This window comes from Dermochelys coriacea, chromosome 4, assembly GCF_009764565.3.
Source record: "Dermochelys coriacea isolate rDerCor1 chromosome 4, rDerCor1.pri.v4, whole genome shotgun sequence".
Taxonomy (NCBI): domain Eukaryota; kingdom Metazoa; phylum Chordata; order Testudines; family Dermochelyidae; genus Dermochelys; species Dermochelys coriacea.
Window position 1 is genome coordinate 11745225 of NC_050071.1, and position 22496 is coordinate 11767720.

The following is a 22496-nucleotide window of genomic DNA, read 5'->3' on the forward strand; positions in this document are numbered from 1 at the left end:
AAAAAATTTATGAACCTCAACTTTTAAGTATTGGTCTGAAGCACAACCTCAGATCTGGACATCTCTGAACTTTGTGTGGGTTAGGAATCCCTGAATCCACATGTGAATTCCACAGATGGCCCAATCTCTATAATGGGGCAAACGAAAACCTCATATTGAACCCGCCCTGGAATCTGGAGCAGTAAGACATGTCTAAACCCACGCTCTAAGCCCATTTCTAATTCTTATGAAGGATGGGCATTTAAAATAGTCCTTATTCTAATTTGTCTTTGAGATTCTTATCCAACAAAAGCAATGAATGAGTCTCACAAGCTAAACCGCCAGGGCCCCAGTCTTGCAATGAGAACTATGGTGTCCACATGGAATTGATTGCAGGCTTGGGACCATAATGCTTTGGGAGAAACCAGGAAGGGGTAGAGTGAAATGAACTAGAAGGACAAGAGAGGAATAAATCACAGGTATCTTGAAGCCTTTCATACTCTAAATACCTGCCATCTGATGTCCTTTCTGTGACTTTGTTTATCAACTTGCAGTCCTAAGAAGGCAGCAACTACCACAAGAATGCTGAGAATTTTGTTTTCTCCTATTTTAAGAAAATGCCCTCACTGGATACTGCAAATTCCTGTTTGTCCTGCCAAGACCTCCACAATGCAACCCAGGTCACATTACTTCCCTTCTCTGTGCGTCTGTTTCCCCTCTTATCCTTCATCCATCTTGTCTACTGAGACTGTAAGTGCTTTGGGGCAAGACTGGCCTCTCTTTATGTGGGTATTCAGCACCTAGCATGAGGGGACATCAGTCGTGATTGGGGAGTCTAGGGGCTGCTATAATCATCATTCTGTTGTGTGTGCGTCTCTCCTGCAAAATGCACTCAGCGTTCAACACACGCTGACAACCCGGAGACAGCAGCCTCCTCCCTGTGACTCAGGGAGCATTCCAGCTCCTTCAGGCTAATAAGGGTTCATTCTAATAGGCCTTGCTCCCATTGAATTCAGAGAGAGTAGAATCAGGTCCAGAAAGTAGTCAGAGGACAAGATTTTATTGCTGCCATGGTAATTAATGACTGTTTACACTGAACTCTTAATGAGCAATCCCTTTTTAAACCTGGGTTGTGAAGGAGTCCCAAATGATTTACCTAGTACAATAGGGACCTCTACAGGTGTCTTCCACTTGATATCAACAAGGACAATAACATACTTGGAGTGGGATGTGACCAAACAGACAAACGCAACTGCCAAAAAGAGATGCTGGGAACACAGGGGACAGATGAAGTTCAGAGCTCCCAGATCTGTATCAGCCTTGCAGAGCATAGTACTGTATGTGTACTACATACTGGTAACGTTACTAACCTGTGCATAAACAACAAGGAGTCAGGTGGCATCTTAAAGACTAACAGATTTATTTGGGCATAAGCTTTTGTGGGTAAAAAAACTCCACTTCTTCAGATGCACGGAGCGAAAATTACAGATACAGGCATAGATATACCGGCACATGAAGAGAAGGGAGTTACCTCACAAGTGGAGAACCAGTGCTGACAAGGCCAATTCAGTCAGGGTGGATGTGGTCCACTCCCAATAACTGATGATGAGGTGTCAATACCAAGAGAGGGAAAATTGCTTTTGTAATGAGCCCAGCCACTCCCAGTCCCTATTCAAGCCCAAATTGATGGTGTTAAGTTTGCAAATGAATTGTAGCTCTGCAGTTTCTCTTTGAAGTCTGTTTTTGAAGTTTTTTTTCATTGAAGGATGGTTACTTTTAAATTTGTTATTTAATGAGATTGAAGTGTTCTCCTACTGGCTTTTATATGTTACCATTCCTGATGTCTGATTTGTGTCCATTTATCCTTTTACATAGAGACTGTCCAGTTTGGCCAATGTATATGGCAGAGGGGCATTGCTGGGACATGATTGCATATATTACATTAGTAGATGTGCAGGTGAATGAGCCCCTGATGATGTGGCTGGTGTGGGGTTGGGTCCTATGATGGTGTCAGTAGAGTAGATATGGGGACAGAGAAGGCAACGGGGTTTGTTACAGGGATTGGTTCCTGGGTTAATGTTTCTGTGGTGTGGTGTGGCATGTTGCTGGTGAGTATTTGCTTCAGGTTGGGGGGATGTCTGTAAGCGAGGATTGGCCTGCCTCCCAAGGCCTGTGAGAGTGGAGGATCATTTTCCAGGATGGGTTGTTGATTGCTGCTGATGTGCTGGAGAGGTTTTAGCTGGGGGCTGTATGTGATGGCCAGTGGTGTTCTGTTATTTTCCTTGTTGGGCCTGTCCTGACTTCAAAGAGAAACTGCAGAGTTATAATTCATTTGCAAATTTAACACCATCAATTTGGGCTTGAATAGGGACCGGGGGTGGCTGGGTCACTACAAAAGCAATTTCCCCTCTCTTGGTATTGACACCTCATCATCAGTTATTGGGAGTGGACCACATCCACCCTGATTGAATTGGCCTTCAGAATTAGTTCTCCACTTGTAAGGTAACTCCCTTCTCTTCATTTGCCAATATATATTTATGCCTGTATCTGTAATTTTCACTCCATGCATGTGAAGAAGTGGGTTTTTTACCCACGAAAGCTTATACCCAAATAAATCTGTTAGTCTTTAAGGTGCCACCGGACTCCTCATTGTTTTTGTGGATACAGACTAACACGGCTATCTCTCTGATACTTCTAACCTGTGCATGGTACTTGGCCAAGACCAGGATTAGTGAAACATAACAGATTACTTCTCTGTTTTTCCCCCCTTCACTACTTTTTCATGCTTACTTATTAGGGGCCAAGCCAGCCACCCTAATTCACTTCATGTAGCTCCATTCTGTGGGAGTGGTCCTTGAAATCAATTAAACTACTTGAGGAGCAGGGTTCTAATTCAAGGGGACTAAGTATGGCACAATCCAGCCATCAGCTTATCTAGCTAGACTCTCAAATGATAATTTTGACATACCCTTCCAGTTTGTCATGACATTTCCCTGGGAATGGATACACAGACAAATACCAAGTTTTAATGTGATGATGCAGACTTCATATGTATAGTCAAAAAAGGGTATTTGCTCATGGTCTTCCAACACTGCTTGCCCTTGAGAGTGATAGCTTGTTTCCTTCTTGTCCCTTCTCTTCTGATTTTTGTGAACTACTGAAGTGCGTAATACAAATATTTTACTTAAATTCCGTTAAGAAACTCACTATCAGTGGAAAAGAAGGAGGTTCCAGTAGTTAGGGCACCAGCCAAAGACTCAGGAGATCTGGGTTCAGTTCTTGGCTCTGCTAGAGATTCCCTGTGGGATCTTGGCCAAATTTCTCCATGCCTCTCCTCCCCCTCTGTACAATGCAGATAATTGCTTGGGAGGCTTTGTGGACATGGTTCAAAGGGGAAGGAGAATTTTTTTTATTCTGTGCCCTTTGCCTTGTAGGACAGAGCCCTAGGTGGTGTCTAGTGGGTGGGACCAGGGAATGGAAAGGGAGGGCTCCTTTTGGTCTTGCTGGTAACTGTTTCCTCCCTTGCTACTTGAGAGCAATACCTAGATGTAAATTGCATTGCACTAGAGCAACAGAAACAGCTGGACATTAGAGGCCAGCAGAAGCCCGTAAGGAGAGAACATAAGAACGGCCATACTGGGTCAAATCAAAGGTCCATCTAGCCCAGTATCCTGTCTTCTGACAGTGGCCAATGCCCAGAAGCCCCAGAGGGAATGAACAGGACAGGGAATCATGAAGCGTCCATCCCCTGTTGCCCATTCCCAGTTTCCGGCAAACAGAGGCTAGGGGCACCATCCCTGCCCATCCTGGCTAATAGCCATTGATGGATCTATCATCCATGAATTTATCTCATTCTTTTTTGAGCTCTGTTATAGTCTTGGCCTTCACAACATCCCCTGGCAAAGAGTTCCACAGGTTGACTGTGCACTGTGTGAAGAAGTACTTCCCTTTGTTTGTTTTAAACTTGCTGCCTATTAATTTTATAGATTCAGAGATACTAAGGTCAGAAGGGACCATTCTGATCATCTAGTCTGACCTCCTGCACAACGCAGGCCACAGAATCTCACCCACCCACTCCTACGAAAAACCTCACCTATGTCTGAGCTATTGAAGTCCTCAAATCGTGGTTTAAAGACTTCAAGGAGCAGAGAATCCTCCCTCAAGTGACGCGTGCCCCATGCTACAGAGGAAGGCGAAAAACCTCCAGGGCTTCTCCAATCTGTCCTGGAGGAAAATTCCTTCCCGACCCCAAATATGGCAATCAGCTAAACCCTGAGCATATGGGCAAGATTCACCAGCCAGATACTACAGAAAATTCTTTCCTGGGTAACTCAGATCCCATTCATCTAATATCCAATTTCAGGGGATTAGGCCTATTTACCCTGAATATTTGAAGATCAATTACTTACCAAAATCCCATTATCCCATCATACCATCTCCTCCATAAACTTATCGAGTAGAATCTTAAAGCCAGATAGATCTTTTGCCCCCACTGCTTCCCTTGGAAGGCTATTCCAAAACTTCACTCCTCTGATGGTTAAAAACCTTCGTCTAATTTCAAGTCTAAACTTCCTGGTGGCCAGTTTATGCCCATTTGTTTTTGTGTCCACATTGGTGCTGAGCTTAAATAATTCCTCTCCCTCTCCTGTATTTATCCCTCTGATATATTTATAGAGAGCAATCATATCTCCCCTCAACCTTCTTTTAGTTAGGCTAAACAAGCCAAGCTCCTTAAGTCTCCTTTCATAAGACAAGTTTTCCATTCCTCGGATCATCCTAGTAGCCCTTCTCTGTACCTGCTCCAGTTTGAATTCATCCTTTTTAAACATGGGAGACCAGAACTGCACACAGTATTCTAGGTGAGGTCTCACCAGTGCCTTGCATAATGGTACTAAAACCTTCTTATCCCTACTGGAAATGCCTCTCCTGATGCATCCCAAAACCGCTTTAGCTTTTTTCATAGCCATATCACATTTTATTTGGTGACCCTCTAGTTCTTGTGTTATGAGGAGTAAATAACACTTTCTTATTTACTTTATCCACACCAGTCATGATTTTATAGACCTGTATCATATCCCCCCTTAGTCGTCTCTTTTACAAGATGAAAAGTCCCAATCTTACTAATCTCTCCTCATAAGGAAGCTGTTCCATAGCCTGATCATTTTTGTGCCCTTTTCTGAACCTTTTCCTTTTAGATATATTCTAATATATCTCTTTTTGAGATGGGGCGACCATATCTGCAAGCAACATTCAAGATGTGGCTGTACCATGGATTTATATAGAGGTAATATGATATTTTCTGTCTTATTATTTCTTCCTTTCTTCATGATTCCCAACATTCTGTTCACTTTTTTGACTGCCACTGCACATTGAGTGGATGTTTTCAGAGAACTATCCATAATGATTCCAAGATCTCTCTTTTGAGTGGTAATAACTAATTTAGACCCCATCATTTTCTATGTCTAGTTGGGATTATGGTTTCCAATGTGCATTACTTTGCATTTATCAACACTGAATTTCATCTGCCATTTTGTTGCCCAGTCACCCAGTTTTGTGAGATCTCTTTGTAGCTCTTTGCAGTCTGCTTTTGGTCTTATCTATCTTGAGTAATTTTGCCACCTCACTGTTTACCCCTTATTCCAGATCATTTATGAATATGTTGAATAGGACTGGGCCCAGTACAGACCCCTGGGGGACACCACTATTTACCTCTCTCCATTCTGAAAACAGACCATTTCTTCCTACCCTTTGTTTCCTATCTTTTAACCAGTTACCCATCCATGAGAGAACCTTCCCTCTTATCCCATGATCGCTTACTTTGCTTAAGAGCCTTTGGTGAGGGACCTTGTCAAAGGCTTTCTGAAAATCTAAGCACACCATATCCACTGGGTCCCACTTGTCCACATAGAATCATAGAATCATAGAATATCAGGGTTGGAAGGGACCCCAGAAGGTCATCTAGTCCAACCCCCTGCTCAAAGCAGGACCAAGTCCCAGTTAAATCATCCTAGCCAGGGCTTTGTCAAGCCTGACCTTAAAAACCTCTAAGGAAGGAGATTCTACCACCTCCCTAGGTAACGCATTCCAGTGTTTCACCACCCTCTTAGTGAAAGAAGTTTTTCCTAATATCCAATCTAAACCTCCCCCATTGCAACTTGAGACCATTACTCCTCGTTCTGTCATCTGCTACCATTGAGAACAGTCTAGAGCCATCCTCTTTGAAACCCCCTTTCAGGTAGTTGAAAGCAGCTATCAAATCCCCCCTCATTCTTCTCTTCTGCAGACTAAACAATCCCAGCTCCCTCAGCCTCTCCTCATAAGTCATGTGCTCTAGACCCCTAATCATTTTTGTTGCCCTTCGCTGTACTCTTTCCAATTTATCCACATCCTTCTTGTAGTGTGGGGCCCAAAACTGGACACAGTACTCCAGATGAGGCCTCACCAGTGTCGAATAGAGGGGAACGATCACGTCCCTCGATCTGCTCGCTATGCCCCTACTTATACATCCCAAAATGCCATTGGCCTTCTTGGCAACAAGAGCACACTGCTGACTCATATCCAGCTTCTCGTCCACTGTCACCCCTAGGTCCTTTTCCGCAGAAAAAAACATGCTCGTTGACCCCCTCAAAGAATTCTAGTAGATTGGTGAGGCATGATTTCCCTTTACAAAACCCATATTGACTCTCCCCCAACAAATTATGTTTATCTATGTGTCTGACAATACTGTTCTTTATTATAGTTTCAACCAGTTTGCCCGGTACTGAAGTCAGGCTTACCAGCCTATAGTTGCCGGGATCACCTCTGGAGACCTTTTAAAAACTTGGCATCACGTTAGCTATCCTCCAGTCATTTGGCACAGAAGCTGATTTAAATGATAGGTTACAAAACACAGTTAGTAATTCTGCAATTTCACATTTGAGTTCCTTCAGAACTTTTGGGAGAATACTATCTGGTCCTGGTGACTTATTACTGTTTAGTTTATCAATTTGTTTCAAAACCTCCTCTAATGACGCATCAATTTGCGACTTTCCAAGGAAACAAAGGAACGTGGAGTGACCGTCGCTAACAGTGATGGCCACCCAGCAAAGGACGCAGTGTTAGAATCCCAGTGAGCCAGACATGCCTTTCCAAGAAAGACAAGCTTCCCCAGAGGGAGGCTAGAGGAACGAAGTTAATCCTCTTGATTCCTAAACTAAGCTAATTTAACTAACAAGCAAACTATCTAAAACTAAACTAGCAATGAGGCAAAAAAACTTCTAGCCAAGGCATGCTCAAGGCAACTTGGTTGAGAAGGAACTGAGGGTTTTTCACTTGAGCAGCCCTACATAACCTCGGTGCTGGGCACAAGGATGAATAGGGAGCATGAGAGGGCTGAATGGACACTACTAATGGAAATCTGCAATCGAAGGCATCAGGGGCACATGTGCACCTAAAGTGGAGTATCCAGAGGGAGACACATCTCGGAGTAGAACCTGGGGAGGCTCTGCAGGAAGTTAGGCAAATTAGGCAGCAACATAGAGTATGAGCCCCAAAGCAGCTGTTTTCCCCAAAGAACTGGTAGCAAAGGCTCAGCATGGCTGACTCCATGAAGGAATCTCTCGCAGCATGGACTTCCTTAGTGGAGTCACTGAGTCAGCTGCTCACCCTGTACCCAGTGTGACACATTTGTCCCCACTGCCTCAGAGGCTCAGGGGCCTGGTGCGATACCTTGGGTTAGCAGTGACAACACCCTTTCTCTCCCATTGGCTGCATCCCGGGAGCCATCTGTACATCGTCCCCTCCATCAACCACCTTTACATGTGTCACTGACACCAGATGTGGGCCAGGTCAGCGTCCCTGCCCAGTTGCTTGATTGGCAAGGGTGCAATCTCTGGAAGCCTCAAAGTCACTTACTGAAAAGGCAGTGGAGAAATAAAGCAGGCACTGCCTCTTTCCTTCTCTGCTCTGTCCCATTTCATTTCACTTTTCTTTGTGTCCCAGATTCACTTATATGATCAATGTCTAACCTGCAGCACTTACTTGTCTGGTGTTTCTTTTACTCCATCAGCAGAAGCCTCAGATGTTCTCCCTAGGCAGTGTATCCAGTGCTGCCCTGGCACCAGAGAGGAACCTGGAAGAGAGCCTAACAATGTAGGCATGCTCTGATCATGCCTCCATTTCAGGCCACACAATCTGCTTAGCCATCTCCCGGACCACTTTGCTCATACACTACGCCATACTCACAAAACACAGGAATGAGGCGTGCACATCTTTAGGCACCCTGTGTGCCTTGACACCCCTTTGACAATTAATTATGCACCCTGTTAAGTACTTACGTGGCCACTTAGCCAAGTCAGCTGCTCACCCTAATGGGTTTCAAAAATTGCAGCCAGGATGTTAAAACAAACAAAACCACATCTCTCTGTGTAAACCTTTTAAGGTTATAAGTTGCTAATGTTCATACCCACAAAATATGTGCCCTTCAAACAACTCGTTAATGTATGTCTATATTCTGGCATGTAGCAATTCTGTACACAGACAAGAATCGCACAAATCTGCATATGTGTGTGTACATACCTACATATGCTGGGTAAGAGACCCACATAAAAAACCCTGACAAGTCTTGCTCCTTTGCCCGATCAATCATTGCCATTCACAGGATCAGGATGGTGAGAAATGTCCAACCCGGTCTCCAGGCTGCGCATAAGTTTTTTCTAACAGGTGCCTACGTGAAGTAATCAGCCGAGATTTAATCGTTGGGCCAGATTTGCTCTCATTACAAATGCAAGAAGCCAAAATAAGTTGATTCAAGATGAATTTACTCTAAGTAGAACAATTAAGAGAGCAGAAATTGTAAAAGTGTAGAAGAAAGAAGTAAAGATAATGTAAGGGAACTGGGCTTATTTAGTCTGCAGAAGAGAAGAGAGGGGGGATTTGATAGCAGCCTTCAACTACCTTAAGTGGGGTTCCAAAGAGGATGGAGTTAGGCTGTTCTCAGTGGTGGCAGATGACAGAACAAGGAGCAATGGTCTCAAGTTGCAGTGGGAGAGGTCTAGGTTGGATATTAGGAAAAATTATTTCACTAGGAGGGTGGTGAAGCACTGGAATGCGTTACCTAGGGAGGTGATGGAATCTCCATCCTTAGAGGTTTTTGAGGCTTGACAAAGCCGTGGCTGGGATGATTCAGTTGGGGTTGGTCCTGCTTTGAGCAAGGGGTTGGACTAGATGACCTCCTGAGGTCTCTTCCAACCCTCTTCTCCTATGATTCTATGATTAACTAGACAGCTAGCGAGTTTAATGAGATTGACCTTGAGAAAAAGGAGACCGGCAAGTCAGGGATATGGAAAACCAAAACAACATACCTTAAGGAATGCTCGCTTCAAAGGCTAGAGGAAATGGATGGCACTACACCCAAGGTGAACTCCTTGCCAATACATCCTTGCTATTGTATTCATTGTACATTGGCACTTCTAATCAAGCAGGGCATGTCATACTAGAGGACTTAGGTCAACATGCACATTTCCCCTTTTAAACTGGACTCTATGTTACATATTTTGTTGTGAGCATTTCAATTCTTACTAATGACATTATGTTAAAAAAAACCCAACATGCATCACTTGGAAAAAGTGAAAACCGCACATAACAAGGGAGCCTGATTTTCCAAAGACAAATGATGTCCCCAAACTAGCCTTACACAGTTAGGCACTGTTAACGCCCCGGGTGTCTAAATGCAGCTGAAATCTGGATCCACAATGCGCAGCACCTGAAACAAAAAACATTCTGAGCAATGCTGAAAATGATCAGCGCCAGTATTCCAAAACTCACACTTAGAAGCTGCAAAGTCTTTCAAGAGTCATTGTCCTCTGAATCTATTTTATTTCCCTATCTCAAGAACAAATCTCCCCATCTGAAGCATCTTGTGGGTGAGAAGAAAAAGAAAGCACATAATATTAATCTGGCAGTTTGGAGCTGGGCATATTTCCTTTATCCATTTCATTCTTGTTTAAATGGTGATACACTACACGTTCCATGAGAGTGAAGTCATCTGGGTAGAACTGCATTAGTGAGTCCTGTGATAGGAGCAGGGCAGATGGCTACAGGAGAGTGTTAGAAGGCAGATATATTAGTCCCAGATTAAGCAGGTCCATTTCTTTGGGTAAGGTAACAGGGGCAGTTCCAGAACAAATTTTTTTTTTCAGTTTTGCTGGAACAAATTCAGGCAGGCAGGCTAATTAGGAGACCTGGAGCCAATTAAGAAGCTGCTAGAATCAATTAGGGCAGGCTGGCTAATCAGGGCACTTGAGTCTAAAAAGGACTTCACTTCAGTTTGTGGCATGCGTGCGAGGAGCTGGGAGCAAGAGGCACTGGGAGCTGAGAGTGAGAACGTGGACTGTTGGAGGACTGAGGAGTACAAGAATTATCAGACACCAGGAGGAAGGTCCTGTGGTGAGGATAAAGAAGGTGTTGGGAGGAGGCCATGGGGAAGTAGCCCAGGGAGTTGTAGCTGTCGCACAGCTGTTCCAGGAGACACTCTAGACAGCTGCAGTCCACAGGTCCCTAGGCTGGAACCCGGAGTAGAAGGCAGGCCTGGGTTCCCCCCAAACTTCCCAACTCCTGGTCAAACACAGGAGGAGTTGACGTGGACTGTGGGTTCCACCAGAGGGGAAGGTCTCTGGGCTGTTCCCCGACGCACATGGTGGATCAGCAGAGACTGCGGGGATTATTCTCCTTCCTTTTCCCCAGACTGGCCAGTGATGAGGTTAGCTGAGTGAATGGCAGGTTTGAGCCACCAGCAAAAGTGGCCAAACTGAGGGCTGCCGTGAATCTCTGAGGTGAGCAAATCTGCCAATAAGCGCAGGACCCACCAAGGCAGAGTAGGAACTTTGTCACAGTCCTTATAACAAAATTGCAACTTCCATAGCAACTAGAGTCTTGTTTCTCTTGTCTAGCAGTGCACATCACTGGGCAAGAAGATGCCTGACTGACAAGTCTGGGAGTGTGGGGAGCTGCTATGTGATGTACTGGAAGATCAAAGCTGTCCCGATGAACACTTTCATAGTCCATTTGAAAAAAGATGTCATTTGAACTCTACTCTTCTCAAAACGTAAGGAGCCCTTTGTCCTCTAAGATCTTGGGGACTGCTCTCATTCTCCATATTATTTTTCCATAATCATCTGATCTTTATTCTTCTTAGTTTTAATTATATCTTTTTTCACTCACCCATTTCCCAGTGCAAAGCCTTTGCCGCCTTTGTCCATTGTGGCAATAGAAACATATATTGCATTTAACTCACTTGAGAGATCTGCAGTATTCATGTCAACCCAGACCCATACTATAGGCCACTGGGAAACCAGAAGTTGGCTAGATGGACTTCTTGCCTTTGGCAGCGTGTGAACTCCATTCTTTGCCTCAGAGCGTTGAGACACATATTGTTGTCTTCCTCCATACAGAATGCCCTTCCCTGTTGAACAATCAAGGCCTGAAGTTTCCAAAAGTAGCTAAAAGAAGTCAGCTCTCCTCAACAAGTGAACTGTAGTCGAACAGGGGAAGGATCCTCAGCCATTTCAATCCACTCAGATAGTCCCCCAACAACCTTTATTAAAGCAACGAAGGCTTTCATCAAAATGAGTGAAGTCAGCCAGTTCTACAGGCATGCCAGTTGTGTACCAGCTATTTGATTTCCATTGTCTCAGGTTATCAGTCAAGCTGCGGCACCTGCTAGTATTTTGTTGGCACTGGTAGTTTTTTCAACTCAGAACCTCCTGTAATTTACAGGCAAATTGCTAAGTGTCCTATGTCAGATCTTCACAATGCTGTCTCCCCGGTTCAGACTTTGTACGGTGATTTCAACTTCCCGCATCTAAAGTGGATAACAGATTTGTGAATTTCATCACACGATAGAACTGTAATGATGTAAATCGAGCCAAATCCTATTTGTCTATGTCACGTGAGCAGTCCCCATGAAATCAGTGCTGGTGGGCAGTTTCAGAATAATTTTACACATTACCAATGCAGAAATAGAGGCACAGAGAAGTTCAGTGACTTGTCTAAGATCACATAATACGTGAGTGACAGACCCAGGAATAGATTCCCTGAGCCCTCTGTTCTATCCACTAGACAACATTCCCCAAAATCTGTCAAATTATTCAGACTAATATAATGCAAAGGAACCATATTTAACTTAAATCCTTGGCATAGGAATGCTCATACTTCCAGGTATTCTGAACCGTTTAGAAAGTCACATAATTTTTGTACCCCAGATAATACCATTTTCCATACCTCTTTCTTACATAGCAATAGATTAGAGCAATTATCCCACTCAGTAACATTCCAGCGCCAATTCCCACTGCAATATAGTGTTCATAAGAATTAAGCGCATAAGAATTTAACATCAAGTGTTCACATCTTTCTCCATTGTAACCTGTCAGGCACCTAAAAGAAAAAAAAATCCACATGAGTATTCAGAAAATCTTAACTTGAGAATGTAAGATGCCTATTGCATTTGATAAATTTTCAACAATTTGAAATTAAAATGTGGAAGGGAACTAAACTGGGGTGGGCAGATTCTATTTTGCAGTCGGAACCCTGTATGTCAGAAAGCTGCTGGATCCCTCCCGCTGAGAATTCCCCTTGATAGAGGGTGTCGTGAGAGAACACTGTGCTCTGGTGATACCTAGCTGTGGTAATGACCATTGTGCCCACAGGCAGCCAAGAATAGCTCTAGAAAGCTCCTTTGTGGCCCCTGCCCTGAGTCCAGCAGTCAAACAATGGACACAGCTGTAAATTTAACCCTTCAGCAAGCTTTAATTACCAACTGTATGATGTTGTCACAGCTCTAGTGTCTTGTTAATAGAGAACCTGAATTTGCACAGTGCCTAACTTGAAGCATGTCGTAGGTCCCACTGGCTTCAGTGGAACTACTCAGACGTTAAACTTATGCCCGCATACAGGTCAGAGTGCAGGTCAGGATAACAGTTATGTGTAACATACACAGGAAAACAAATATAAACTTGTTTACTTCTCCAAGAGTATTTATTTAAACAATCAATGTATTTACCTGCATATGGGTTTCTTGAGTTCATTATGAAAAGCACAGAGGCCATTAATACAATAACTGTGGTGTTCTTCAAGACAGGATTGCATAAGCTTCAGAGCAATAGGTTCCCCTGTGGAATCTATTGGGAAAGATGTGGGGAAGGAGGGAAAGTTACATCTGAAGAAATAAAATTGTTTGAAAACAGTAATCGAGTCATTTTTAAACGTACTCATTTACAAGAGAAAACCCCATTGCACGCAGGTTTAAGATGATGTAAATATTGCTGACCAATAGCGACACTGCCAACTAAAACAGAACGGAGACGCTGGACACCTTAGCATGGAGTTTTTCAAAAACCAGTTTTAAAGAAATGATTTCCTCTTCATAAATGTGCAGAAGTTTAATGAATGTGCTGGATTCATTCCAAGTTAATGTCAGCATAACAGCCTGAAACCCAGCAGGATAGGGGCACAGGGGATTAGCAGGTTCAGGGAGCTGTAATTTACCTTGCTGTTAGCCAGTGCTTCTGAATTTGGCCTAATGTGATTAATTTTTAATCAAAAGGACAGAACACCATGGCTTTAAGGCAGCTTGCCCATAGTTTGTTCCCAACACTAGCAGCTATTTTTTTTTAATGTAAATGGCACATATCAGGACCATTCTTCAGGACTGTGGATAGATCACTATTTGTTGATAGAACGAGCCAGAGGCCAAAAGTAACAGGTTGCGGGATGGGGGGTGTGGTGGGGCAAAGGAATGGAAGGTCTCAAAGGCTTGCTGTTGGAGGAAGTATTTGTTTGAACAGGCCTCCTGACTGCTGGAGTTATTGATTGGGTGGAGCGGCCAATCAATGCCTCTTATTTCAGGGAATTGTTTTAGACATAGCCGAGTGAGTTCTTACCTGAATATTTCACAACACTTGCTTTCAGTCATGACCGCAAGAAAAGCAAAAACATGCAGGATGAGAACAACACTGCCTCCAAGTAACTAAAGTCAGGTATTGGTCTTTTGTCAAGCAGAAAGCTTCCCTCCTAGTACATGTTGAAACAATGCTCCAAAAGGGTGCACATGTACTGTATGTTGTTGGAGATGCCGTCAGAGATGTAAGCCCAACGTCCTGTCCTGACTACTTGTGGTCACTGACTATCCCATGACACATTTCTCAAGGGTAACATTATTAATCCTCCATTTCCTGACCAAATTCCAATCGGAGTCATTCCATTCTGCCTTGCTACATTCCCCCGTGCACTCAGCTGGGTGAGCTCTTCCTCTTCTCATCCTAGTCTAAACAACTCTAGATGGCTCTTGTGTGCCAATGTATTATAAACCACTTCTGTCTGAACTTTGGCGATGAATCAAGTGATTCTGACATATAGTGGGCCTGATTCTGTTACCACTAGGCTGAGCAACAGCTCCCTAAGGGAGTAGCCCCACTGCCATTCAAGATACTGTTATGCTGAGCGAGACTGGAGATTGCATCAATCTTTTGAGACTGGATGCGAACTCACCCTTCAATTAACAGGATGAGTTAATCAGAAGCCCCGCCACCATCACGCCTGCACTAAAGACAAAAGGGGGTTGTGAACCCACCCAGGAGTTTGGATTGAGTGGGCAGCGGAGAGCTTTGCCGAGAGAGAGAGGACCAGACGGAACACAGAGAGGCAGGCAGAGGCAAAAAGAAAGCAAGCCAAGCAGTAGCCGGAGAGTACAGTAGGGTTGCCAGCCCTCTGGGTTTTACCCGGAGAACCCGGTTTTTAGCATCTGAGTCCAGGTGCCATTTAGGATTGTCAGATGCCCAGTTTTTGACCGGAAAGTCCAGTTGAAAAGGTGACCTGGCAGTGCCCAGTCACATGTACTGACTGGACACCAATAGTCCAGTTACCACAGGGAAGGACGCGGCGCCAGGTCATTAACCCACACCAGCCCCCGCTCAGCTGGGGCTGCCTCCTACCTGCAGGCAGGCTCGTTGTCAGGCTGTAGGAGCTCCCGTGCCAGCCCTGGAGCAAGAGGGGCCCAGCTGGGAAGGGAGGAAGGTGGAGATGGTCCAGCGAGCGGGGGGGGGGGGTGTGGAAGGGAGGGAGAGGAGGAAGGGATGGAGGCAGGGCCTTGGGAATAGGAAGAGAAGGGGGCGGGGCCTCAGGAGTCCTGTTACCAGCAATTAGAAAGGTGACAATCCTAGAATACGGTGTGACTCTTGAAAAAGCTACAGAGAGTATTTTGGGGTCTGTTGGCTAAAGAGGCTTGGAGCTGTAAGCTAAGAAGCGGTTTCCTGCTATTTAATGTTTCTGCACTCACTCAGAGACATAGGACTACGTACATTCTTTGTAAACAAAACTGCATCAGATAAATCACCAATTTCATCCCCCAGCTGAACATCACCAGAGCTCCAAACTGCTGCTCAGGGTCAAAAAGAGGCAAAGAGTACAACTCGACATGTGTATTGGTAGGAGCATCAAGCCTCAGGTTTGTTAAGTACTTTGTTATTTTAGGGGATGAAAGGGCCTATACACATTTATTCTTGAAGTAAGTAGGTGGTTTATTCCTCCCTTTCAGGAAATGCTACTGAAGTGGGAAGAACTCACCTTCCTTTAAAATGAACTTTTTTAGGTGGTGAAGCGAGATTCTCTGCTGCTGTAACCACTGAAGTCAATGACTCTTTCTAGCAGAGAATTAGACCCTGTATCTAATAATCAGAGTAAAATTTTCCATTGGATAAATTCAGTGAAGTGAGCTGTAGCTCACGAAAGCTTATGCTCAAATAAATGTATTAGTCTCTAAGGTGCCACAAGTACTCCTTTTCTTTTTTTAGTAAAATGTCACACACTCTAAATCATACCCATGTTAACAGAGGCTGGCCTAGCAATCAGTGACAGTATAACAAAGCAGAGGCCTGGCAATAGTCTTGCAGGTCAGCTGAGGATGGCCGGGCTGTGCAGACAACGCACCCAGATCCTGGATTGCAGGAGCACGTTGGGTATGTCCACACTGCAAGTAGACACCCGCAACTGGCCCAGCCCACAAGTCCCAGTCAGCTGGCAGGGGCCAGCTGCGGGTGTCTAATTGCAGTGTAGACATAACCTTTATGTCACTCTGTAGCAACTCTTGCGGCTGACTCAAAGGGTAGTGCTGACAGACTCTGGAGCCACAACGAGAGCATAAGCGCAAACCCACAGTGTCATAAGAGAGTTAAGCTCTGCCTTTTGTTTTAAATTACATGTACCACAGTGATATTGGGTGTTGGGATGGTGCCAAATTGGCGTGACTGTACTGAACGAATGGTGCTAGAACATAGCTTGACATGACTGAACTGTGAAACATGACTGGGAGCAGAATCCTTCTCTTAGCATCAGGCAGATGCCAGAGGTGAAACTGACTGGCTCCATGCTGCGTGTATGATCAATACTGATCTTTGGGTCAGCAAATAAGTCCACTTGACAGCAAAGAACATGTGTAGAACATCCTGAATGGAGCATGGGCTGACGGGGGCATACTGACCCTGTTGAAGGACATCACGCAGGGGGCCGAAGTGAATGATTGATAGGGGAGTGAATGTGGGGTAATGTTCAGTTGGCACGGCTCTGCAGTCTCCTCCAAAAGTAATAACCATGTTAAAATTAGTAGCCACACGCTCACTGGGCACGCTTTTAAGACATGTGACCCCTTTGAGGAAAAAGAGTATAAAAATCAAACAAATTAAATTACTGTTGGGATTCCTTAATTAACACATAAAGAAGCAACGCCGCTAGACAGAGTAGCCAAAACTCTGCTCCGTGGGCTCAAGTAGGACTGTGATCAGAGGGGTTTCCAGGCAGCTGAGGCCTGGCCTCGAGGGAATTCGAGACAGCCCAGAGGGCTGAGAAGACCAGATCTGGAAGGAAGAAGCAGTCTATAAAATTGGTAACCACCTTCTCTGTCTGCCAAGCAGGAACTGTGTGAGGCTAGCGCAGGGCCTGTTTGTGAAAGAGAGACTCGTTAAGGGGAATGTATAGCTTTTAATGTCTAGTATAGGAGTTATGTGTTTGATATAACCCTTTATCGTTTGTGTAATTCCTTCTCAATAAACTGCTGTGTATTGAAAATAATTACTGTGGATCTTTCTCACTGGTATGACAGTAATCTGCGCTACCAGGAGCCAGTAAAGATCTATTTCAGGGGTAGTAGCACCCCCTGTTGTCAACACTGGGGAGGTAGGATTATTCTGCTAAATATTTCACTTAAAACCATGGTATAATGGTTTAAATAAATTAAAAACATATCATTAACTTTTGCTAATCTACATAGAAAAAAGCACAAAATCTCCAGCTGTCAGAATAAAACTGTAATATTTTCAATCTGCATAAAAAAACCCTTCCTGGTTTTGTTTGGAAGTACCATTGCAAATTGCCAAAAGGTGGCAGCATTCCATTTTCATAGGATGAAAGTACAAAATAGCTGTATCAGGCCTCATATTGTTATTCTAAATACATTTAAAACAGGAATGAAAACAGGCCTAGAAAATGTTTTGAGACAAAGTTTGGAGAGAATAATCTTGTAATTCAGAGGCCCAGTGCTACAGTAATTCTTTACACACACACACACACACACACACACACACACACACACAAAGCCCCCGCTGACATTGGAGGGAATTTTGTCTAACTAAGGGCTTGAAGCTCAGATCTCAAATCCAGACCCCCAAATTAAAAGTGTTAAATACTGTAAGACTTCAATTTCAAAGTAATTACTTTCAAATGAATTATAAAATCTGAAACAAAAAAAAAAACTTTTTTTCTAGTCACTTAGGGAGACAATTCTACTAATTTAAATATCATATTTCCACCTAGACACTGGATAAGCTGTTTAAAGAGCACATAGTGATACTGACCTTTGCAAAGCATTTTGTGATCTAACAGTGAAATGCATCATATAAGAGCCAGGTATCAGTTCCCATTTGCCCTTTAAGTCCAAGTGTAGAAAATATGCAGTATAAGCATGCATATGGATGGATGTTTGCCACATGCGAGCCATACAAAGAGTGAATTTGACCTGATCTGACATGAAATCAAAATAATGGATAACTGAAGGGTTGATCATGACAAAACTGACAAACGTTATGGTTTGACACAGAATGACAGAGCTGCTATAAAAGAAAAACTAAGTGTATATGCTATATAGTTATCATATATACCAACACACACACACACACACACACACACACACACACACACACACACACTCTACACGCATACACACACACACACACAAAATATCCAAAAAGCATTGAGTGTGCCAGAGGTAGATTTGTATAAATTACAAATACCCAGCCTTAGCTTCAAACTGCAATGCACTTAATAGAAATTGTATCAGACAGAGATCCATCATTTCTTCTGCATTAACTTTGATGCATACTGCCCCATTTCTGAACAGGTGAGAACTAATCATCCCCAGGGATGCAGGTAAATGCATCAAAGAACTTATCTGACTGCAGTATGACAGCTGATCCATCAGGATGCTATTTGGAGTAGGCTGTGCAAAACAGGCCAGGAGCTGGCTGGCAGGCCTGCACAGGTTCTTTTCCCTGAATTTTGACACCGAGGATGACAGTAGTATACTCACCCTCAGGTGCTGGCACTGAGCTGATGACGATGAGTATGTAGATTTTCATCCATGACCCAGCTCTTCTAACTCTCCACCAGTTCTGTCCCCCTCTTCCCACTCTGAGTAAAATAAGACCCTTCCTAGCTCCCTGATTCCTTCCTGACGAACTTTGGAAGACGTCCCCCTCAGCAGGAAGAAATTCTCATATTCCCTATCAACTTCCAGGCAGCTGCCAGCCCAGCCTCCTGTCTCTCCATCTTGTTTCTTTCCTCTCGCTGACCTTGCCACTCAAGGTGACCCACCAGCCCCTAATTTTTGCAGTTGAGGATGATTGTATATGACACGCAGACTAGGATAAGAAGAAAGGTTCCTGGCTGATGGGTGTGGGACTCAGCTCCCTCTTGCCTGGATCCACAATCCCACAGGATAGTGCCATTTCCAACCTGGCATTCGCTTGGGAGTTAATTAATTTTCTAAGGGTTTGTTATTAACATGCTTTAATTATGAGCTTCCTTTCTTCAGTATTTAATGACTGTTCCACCTGCCTAGAAATGGAAGCTGCAAGAATGGAGTGAAGGGATGTGACCAGTTTCACACAAGAGTCTTTAAACTCTTCCTTCCACCCCAAAGTTCAGTCTTCTAACTCTTAAAGGGTTACAGTTTTTAAAAGCAGACGACTACTTATATCTGCAAATCCAAGTGTGCAATTGCATGCCTGTATTTGTGAGCAATTGTTAAAGCCACCGTCTCGCTGATGGCAAATATTCACTTTATATCCGTAATGACAGCAAGTGCACATTGGGGTCATATTGCTGCCCACGTGGCTTTGTTCATGCAAGTGAACCTCTCATTTGTAAAAATCTGGCCCATAATAAATTCTCTCACTCTAGTACAACCAGAATTTCAGACAGCAAAGCTAGTCAATGAATCAGAACATAAATGTCTACAGCGATGTGACACCAAAGAGGACCCTTTTTTCTTCTTTATCCAATCCTGGAAGAACACCCATGTCTCAGAGAAACAAACACGCTAAGCCACATCATGGGCTCCATCTACAACAGGGGTGGGCAAAGTACGGCCCGTCAGCCATTTTAATCTGGGAGCTGCCTGGCCACGCCTCTGCATAGGAATGGAGGAGGGATATGCTGCTGCTTCTGGGAGCCGCTTGAGGTAAGTGCCGCCCGGAGCCTGCATCCCTGAGCCTCCCCCCGTGCCCCAACCCCCTGCCCCAGCCGTGATGCCCCTCCTGCACCCCAAATCCCTCATCCCCATCTCCACCCCAGAGACTACACCCACAGCCAGAGCCCTCACCACCCCCGGTGCCCCAACCTCTGGCCCCAGCCCTGATCCCCCTCCTGCCCTCCAAACCCTTCGGTCCCAGCACGGAACACCCTCCTACACGCCAAACTCCTCAACCCCAGCCCTACCCCAGAGCCCGCACCCACAGCCGGAGCTCTCAACGCCCCCCTGCCCCCACCCCACCCCCTGCTCCAGTCCGGAGCCCCTATTTCTGGCCCCACCCCCGAGCCTGCACCCCCAACCAGAGCCCCCTTCCGCACCCCAAGCCCAATTTTGTGAGCATTCATGGCCCACTGTACAATTTCTATTCACAGATGTGTCCCCCGGGCCAAAATGTTTGCCCACCCCAATCTAGGAAAAGTACTGCACTTGATAAAGGAAAGTACTGCACTTCCAAAGCAGGCCAAAAATTATTATGAACATCTTTCAATACTACTTCTTGCTTACTGCTATGGCTCTCATGTGACTATGACCGAGACCAGTCAACAGAGGGAAAACTATTTTTTGTAGTGACCCAGCCACTCCATCACTACAAAAAATAGTTTTTCCTGTGTTGATACTCACACCTTCTTGTCAACTGCTAGGAATTGGCCTTGTTAGCACTGATCTCCCCACTTGATATGGCAACTCCCATCTTTTCATGTGCTGTATATTTATACCTGCCTACGGTATTTTCTACTTTATGCATCTGATAAGTGGGTTATATCCCATGAAAGCTTATGCCCAAATAAATTTGTTAGTCTCTAAGGCAGGGGCGGGCAAAGTTTTTGGCCTGAGGGCCACATCGGGTTTCCAAAATTTTATGGAGGGCCGGTTAAGGGAGGCTGTCTCCCCCCAAACAGCCAGGTGTGGCCCAGCCCCCACCTCCTATCCGACGCCCCCGCTTCTCGCCTCCTGACAGCCCCCCGCCCCGACTGCCCCATCCACCACCCCCTGACCCCCCACCCCTGACTGCCCCATCCAACCCCCCCCTCCGATTCCTGACTGCCCCCCCGGGACCCCCCTGTTCCCCACCCTCTGACTGCCCTGACCCCTATCTACACCCCCAAACTCCCCTTACCGGTGACTGGCAGCGCTACAGCCACGCCGCCCAGAGCACTGGGTCAGGCCGTGGCTCTCCAACTGCACTAGCTGGCCTCCCAGAGCATGGCGCCGGCGGCATGCTGAGGCTGCAGGGGAGAGGGAGCAGCAGGGGAGGGGCCGGGGGCGAGCCTCCTGGGCCAGGAGCTCAGGGACTGGGCAGGAGGGTCCCGCGGCGCCGCGGTAGTTTACCCACCTCTGTTCTAAGGTGCCACAAGGACTCCTCAGTTTTTTTTTTTTTACTGATACAGACTAACACGGCTACCCCTCTGAAACTAGTAGAGAAATGTTCACATTACAATAAACACTACCATTTGACTAAATGACAGTCACATTAAGAGTAGTGATCAATTCAGCTACACTCAGTAGATAGGATTTTTTTTTCAGTCTACAAATGCTTATTTGAGACAATACAGAGCAGAGAAGAAATACCTTCTGTGTTGTTTTTTGCCCAGCTATTCCATAAGTCTGTGGTTAGCGACAAAACAGTAATAGCTGCCTCTTCACCAAGTGCTACCATTGCTGTATAATACAAACACATATTGGCTTTAGCAGGAAAACACTTTTGCATGAAGCTTATTTCATCTGTAGAAATGTGTCCGTTAAATGGACTTCTGAATTAATAAACTTAAATAATGAGGATTTCTTTTTATTAAGTTCTTGCCTCTTTGAATTCCTTTTGTCACAGCTTAGTTATAGGACTGTGGGGAACAGAAAATGAGCTACTGTTTGTAAAGTCTCCAAATACATATCCATGCTGTTATAAATCCCATTGTAGTTACTTTATATTGTATACAATATAGTTCACTATAACATGCTACATAAGACATATCTACTGATAGATAGATTCTCTTTAAAAAGATTCTAAATGAAATCATATCTATCCAAAAATTCAGTGAAGTCAGAAACTATTGAAACTAATTTTATTTCTGAATTCTTTTGAGCTTTTTGGATTTTTTTCCCCACTGCTTATTACAGAAAATATGAGTGAACTTTTCTTAAACAAATGTAACAATACAAAACCCTATGTTTATAGGACACCAATAAAAACCCCAATAAACCTACCTCTTAGCAAAATATATATTAGCATTCTAAATGCCATATCTAGCAGCAGATTAACAGCGTTTTCGTCTCTTCTTTCCAGAGAGCTGAGTTGTTCTGCTTACCTGTGCTCATGTGTCTTTCTTGCACTTATATACATACCATGAAGCATAGCCTGCTGTTCTTACCAATCAAAAAAAAAGTGCATCTGGCAATAACCTAAAGCCTCAGGGCAACCACACATTCATTTAGGAAACTACCATTATCTAGCAATCTGTTTGGGTTTTCTTTTGAAACACCCATTTCCTATTACCTGTAGGCATAATTGTGCATGCAAGGACACTATTTTATGGAGAAACCTGGTATCTGTCAAAGATGTAGAGAAGCAAAAGTCAGTGAAACTAAACGTATGTACTACTTACAAATGAGAGAGATTTTCTGTGTGGCTTGTATTTTTGGGGCCTTATATTAGTCCTACAGAGGAAGGATTGGCCAATGGTTAAGG

At 44.4% G+C, this 22496-nt stretch overlaps 1 protein-coding gene across 1 annotated transcript; it reads right to left on the bottom strand.

Annotated features, from left to right (window-relative positions):
- Positions 1–10867: 10867 nt before the first annotated feature.
- EPGN (epithelial mitogen) lies at positions 10868–22052 on the bottom strand. The gene is made up of 5 exons (XM_038400261.2): positions 22016–22052; positions 21383–21472; positions 13016–13133; positions 12238–12390; positions 10868–11419 (listed from the first exon to the last, which is right to left on the bottom strand). Exons 1-5 carry the CDS (start codon positions 22050–22052, stop codon positions 11368–11370), a joined length of 450 nt encoding a protein of 149 aa, XP_038256189.1. The 3' UTR covers positions 10868–11367.
- Between the last annotated feature and the right edge of the window lie 444 nt (positions 22053–22496).

What these genes read in the sequence shown, in the direction of transcription:
- EPGN (XM_038400261.2), bottom strand. Translation starts at nt 22,052, where the DNA reads ATGGCATTTAGAATGCTAATATATATTTTGCTAAGAG. An exon ending in GGCAAAAAACAACACAGAAG is followed by an intron (nt 13,134 to 21,382) that starts GTATTTCTTCTC and finishes CTTTCCCAATAG; the next exon opens with ATTCCACAGGGGAACCTATT. An exon ending in CTCAAGAAACCCATATGCAG is followed by an intron (nt 12,391 to 13,015) that starts GTAAATACATTG and finishes TTTTTCTTTTAG; the next exon opens with GTGCCTGACAGGTTACAATG.